This window comes from Azolla caroliniana, unplaced genomic scaffold (assembly GCF_043228905.1).
Source record: "Azolla caroliniana isolate FFs.n. ecotype wild unplaced genomic scaffold, voAzoCaro1.0.p SCAF_10, whole genome shotgun sequence".
Lineage (NCBI taxonomy): Eukaryota > Viridiplantae > Streptophyta > Polypodiopsida > Salviniales > Salviniaceae > Azolla > Azolla caroliniana.
The window spans coordinates 17,722,093-17,726,824 of record NW_028230445.1 but is presented as its reverse complement, the minus strand read 5'-3'; the positions used below and the strand labels follow the sequence as shown (position 1 = coordinate 17,726,824).

Genomic DNA, 4,732 nt, shown 5'->3' with positions numbered 1-4,732 from the left:
ACAGTGGTGATCATGAATTGAATCCCCTACTAACATCGATATGTTCCCCCAGATTGAAAAGAACCACTAACGAATCAATGCATAACAAAAGTTCCAACCAAGTACGCACTTTCATATCTCCACTAGATTGCATAGCAATGACCCATGATAAAGAATCTCATTCAAAAGCATAACTATCTCTCTAACCATCTTTCAATTCAGTACATCAAAAAAACTGAATTAGTCATGCATTTCACAATACATGAGGAAAATAATATTTAGATCCATTGGGTCAGGAGCGATGTCATTACAAAATTCCATTCTTTCAGTTTGTTCTCATTACTATCATGTACAATAATGGCTTGATTTGCATGCAGAACATGCCCAAGAGTTCAAAAAGTTCACATTGACAGCAAGGTTTGGTAACAATAAGTATCTATCAACATAGTCAGAGCTACAAGTAGCATGAATTACAATACAATATTTACCATAGAACCAGCTTTCTCAACATCCTCGATATTCAAACAAAATCCTTGAATTGTACTTCTCACCGCAACCCCTTTGAAAATTTCTTTCATATACATAAACATGATCGTACACATATATCTATACTTGTTTTCTTGAATCTCTTCTCATAACGTGAGGGGATGTATTGGTTTTTAAAGCTATCTTTTCATGATGAGATAGAGAAGGATATGATCACGTGATTAGAATATTACATGCACGGAAACTAAATATTTCATTCTTACATAAGTTCAGAAGAATTTCTTCTCATGATAGCATAACTCAAATTCTTTTATCTCTGTTTTTTGTTAAGTATTTGTATCTATCACATATATACATAGTGCTTTTTTTGCATTTGTGCACATGTAAAGTAGCAGTACAATATATACACGGCGCAATTTCCAGTTGAGTAGAATAAAAGAGAACTGTCAGCATCTCTCTGCAAACATAGAATTTTAAACACAAAAAAAACTGTCAATCACATCTGGTAATATATATGCAAAAGATACTTCAATATAAGACTAGTCCCAATTATTCCAAGTGGAGGGAAAATTTTGAAATGCATCTAGACTTCCGGATACGTTATTTTTTACTAGTATACAAATACCCATAGGTTTTCAAAAATCACATAATACCCCTTTGTAGAACAACACATTTACTAGTACATATGGGTATTCTGGTCATTTTGAATACATTGGATTTCAAAATTTATCACAAAACCCTTTCAGTACAAAAGCCCAACTAGTAATAAAGGATATTCTGGTTCATTTTGAAGACTTCTGGGTATTCTGGTAACAGAATATGTAGAAAGTCATGAATATCATGATATGTAGATTTTTAAAATACACCATAACACTCCTATATGTATTCCGGTAAGAAAAGATCCAGAAGTAGAGAATTTACTAGTACATAGGGGCAATTCTAGTATTTTTTGAAGACTTTGGAATGTTCCAGTAAGAGAATATCCACAAAGTTAGGGTTATCTTGATATTTAGGTTTCAAAATTATCATATATGTGTTTTCCTTTACTTTTCTAACACTAGATGGCTTACATGTAAGAAACATATGAAGCTCAGTATCGGTGAGAAATGCGTGGCATGACATGCTTCCCCTCCCGGTCATGATAAATCCGCAAAATGACAGCTGCTGTCTCTTCAATCGCTTTTCCAGTCACCTCTAGGGGATCATAAGAATAACAAAAAAATACCAATAATAGACCATATTTTCAATTCAAGCGGAAAATACTAGTAAATAACTTTGCACATATTTGATGGACAAAAAACTAACCAATGACAGGCCACTTTGCATTCTCAACAAAAAGCTTGTTGCTATACTCGAGCTCTTTTTTTATGTGCTCCATTTCACTATAAACGATCGAGCCTGAGAGCCCTAAGGTTTTCGACCGCGCCGTCCGTATGGAATGCAAGAAATTTGGGTTGATTGTCAATGCATATATTTTGTTTTGATTGATCTCAAAGAGTTCTTTTGGAGGTTCGATCCCAAGCACAAGCGGCACGTTTGCCACTTTATACCCCTTTTGGGCCAAGTAAGTCGATAACGGTGTCTTGCTAGTCCGAGAGACTCCGACCAAGACCAGGTCAGCTTTGTGAAGGTTCTGTGGAAGAGCTCCATCATCTTGCTTAATCGTGAACTCAACAGCTGCAATCCGTTGGAAGTATTCTCGAGAGAGAGCCATTGTCCGACCTGGTGCACCTCGTGGTAACCCTAGAGGAGCAACACCCATGTGTCCACCTAGTAGCTCAGTTATTGGACCAAGTAAATCGAGATGAGTTATACCATACAATTGGCAAGCATTCTTAGCAGTTTCAGCCAACACTGGATCAGCTAGAGTGTAGATCAATGTTGCATTCTCTTTTCCTGCATCCCTAATGATCTCCACCAATCGTTCCACATCAACCACCTAACAACAAAATTGAAATGTAACAAATAAATAAAATCCATTCTTTATCAGATCCTTCCTTCATTTGAAAGGAAAATAGAGTTATTGTGTTTTAATGCATATTGGAAATTTTATAAGTTTGCATCCGCATCCATTAAACTTAACTTTTTGCACAATCTCTAAATCATTATAAGCTAATATGTTCTAATGAGCTTTAAAGCATCTCACCCATGATTCATGAACATATTTTTGTCAAAATAACTTTGGAAGAAAATAAAAAGTTGAGCAATTCTGTTTAATGCCCAAGTTTCAGAAATATTTCAGACCTATGATATATTGTCATCATTTCTTTGTAGTAGTCAGGAGAAAACACTGGGTCTGTCAAATTTCAACCCAGCAGATGCCTTTTTAAGATATTTCAACATGCCCTTTTACCTTATTGGACTTTCCCTATGATTTATGAATATTTTTGAAACATAATCATTAAAAAAATTTGATTTTGATCCAGGTTTTCCTATGCTCATCCATATGCATTAAAAAACTCTTCTACTTAATCCAACTTCCACGTTTGCTCATACGAATTAAAAAAATTCAATTTTTATTCAACTTTCGACCGAATCCGGTATGAACCAACAAACAGGAACATATTAGTAAATATGTTAAGACGTGACCGTTGATTTTCGAGGAGTTAGCAAGATGTTTCTCAATGTGCACAAGGTTACGAAGTTTTACTTTTGATCAAACTCTCCCTATGTCTTGTTCATAAGAATGAATAATTATTTTTACTATGATCAAACCTTTCATATGTTTTGTTATGAGTATTAAAAAGGCTTCAATTTAACCAAACTTCCTCTATCCTGTCTATAAGCATTACGAAACGCTTCCCGTCTTAGCAAGTTCTGTGAAGCAAACCTCGTGATTCACTCACAATACCTAATCCACATTCACTTGGTTGGGCTGTTTTTATCTATGCTTGCTCATAAGCATTAAAAAGCTTCTATTTTCTTCCTGCTTCAAAAGCATCAAAAAGCATTTGCTTGATCCAACTTTTCCTTGTGCTTTGCTCATAAGCATTAAAGATAACTTCCATTTCTTCACTAGTTTTCACAACAAACATATAATCAATCATCATGATTCATTACATGTCACTAGACAAGATTCAAGTGGAAAATAAAGAAGGAATATTTACTTGAGAGAAAAGATGTGTATTCACGGGGCAACCTCGATCAACTAGGCAGTGCTCAAACTGTCCCAGAGCTGCATTAACACAATGCTCTGCCGTCCAACCAGTGCCATCTGAGACCATATAAATCACATTCTCCAGTTGCTCAAGAGATGACGAATCATTCTGACTATCATTGTTATGTGCGAGTTTTATGTCCATGTTAAGCGTATGGATATCATGATCGTGAGGAGATGATGACAACAATGGTGATGTTGTTGATGGTGATGGTGATGGCGATGATGGTGGTGGTGGTGTTGCTAATAATGATGATACTGATGACTGTGATGGTAATGATGATGATGAAGATGATGGTGATAATGATGGAATTGACGGTGTCGGCGATGGAGATGGTGGTAACATGTTATTTGACGTCCTTCCCAGACGGATCTTGCGAGATCGTGCCCATTTTGAGAGTTGCTGACTACCTTTATATTGATTCCACATCTCATCTTTTACGGAACAACCCTGCTGGGTCGAACCAGGAGCTTCTTGAACCTCTTCCGAGCCCGCCTCGGATTTAGATAGAGATTTCGAGACTACCTGATTAGACGATGATGATGATGATAATACCTGATTAGACGACGACGACGACGACGATGATGATGATGATGATGTGTTCATCGTTGTGTGGTCTGCCGTTGCTGACTGAGATCTGATCAGACCTAGGGAGCTCATCTTCGTCGATGGAAGTTTCAGGGGGAATTTCGCTGATGGATTGGTGAAGAAGAAGCCATGCTCTGGTGAGGCGGTGGTGATGGAGAAAGATAGAGAAGAAGAAGCCATTCCCCTCTTCTTCTTCTTCTTCTTAGAAGAAGAGTATGTATGCTCTGTTTCTTCTTCTTCTTCTTCTTCTTCTTCTTCTTCTTCTCATTGGCCATTCATTCAATATTATTATCATGATTCATGGTCATTCATTCAATAGAAGCTTAGGACTAATATGTCTATTTGACCCTCTCCCTGGACATGGGACATGGTGTGTGTGTGTGTGTGTGTGTGTGTGTGTGTGTGTGTGTGTGTGTGTGTGTGCGTGCGTGCGCGTGTGCGTGCGTGCGCGCGTGTGTGTGTGTGTTTCTTGTTCACCCATGTGCCATTGTGTATGCGTGTTGACCACCCTCACATCACGT

The 4,732-nt window shown here is 37.4% G+C and overlaps 1 protein-coding gene across 2 annotated transcripts; it reads right to left on the bottom strand.

The window, feature by feature from the left end:
• Positions 1–397: 397 nt before the first annotated feature.
• Positions 398–4,454, bottom strand: LOC147859292 (pyruvate, phosphate dikinase regulatory protein 1, chloroplastic-like). 2 transcript variants are annotated; one of them, XM_087325881.1, is made up of 5 exons: positions 4,179–4,454; positions 3,573–4,148; positions 1,771–2,404; positions 1,536–1,659; positions 398–922 (listed from the first exon to the last, which is right to left on the bottom strand). In XM_087325881.1, exons 1-4 carry the CDS (start codon positions 4,389–4,391, stop codon positions 1,556–1,558), a joined length of 1,527 nt encoding a protein of 508 aa, XP_087182007.1. In that variant the 5' UTR covers positions 4,392–4,454; the 3' UTR covers positions 398–922; positions 1,536–1,555. The 2 variants fall into 2 exon arrangements, with proteins under 2 accessions (XP_087182007.1, XP_087182005.1); XM_087325879.1 differs by having other exon boundaries at positions 3,573–4,454.
• Between the last annotated feature and the right edge of the window lie 278 nt (positions 4,455–4,732).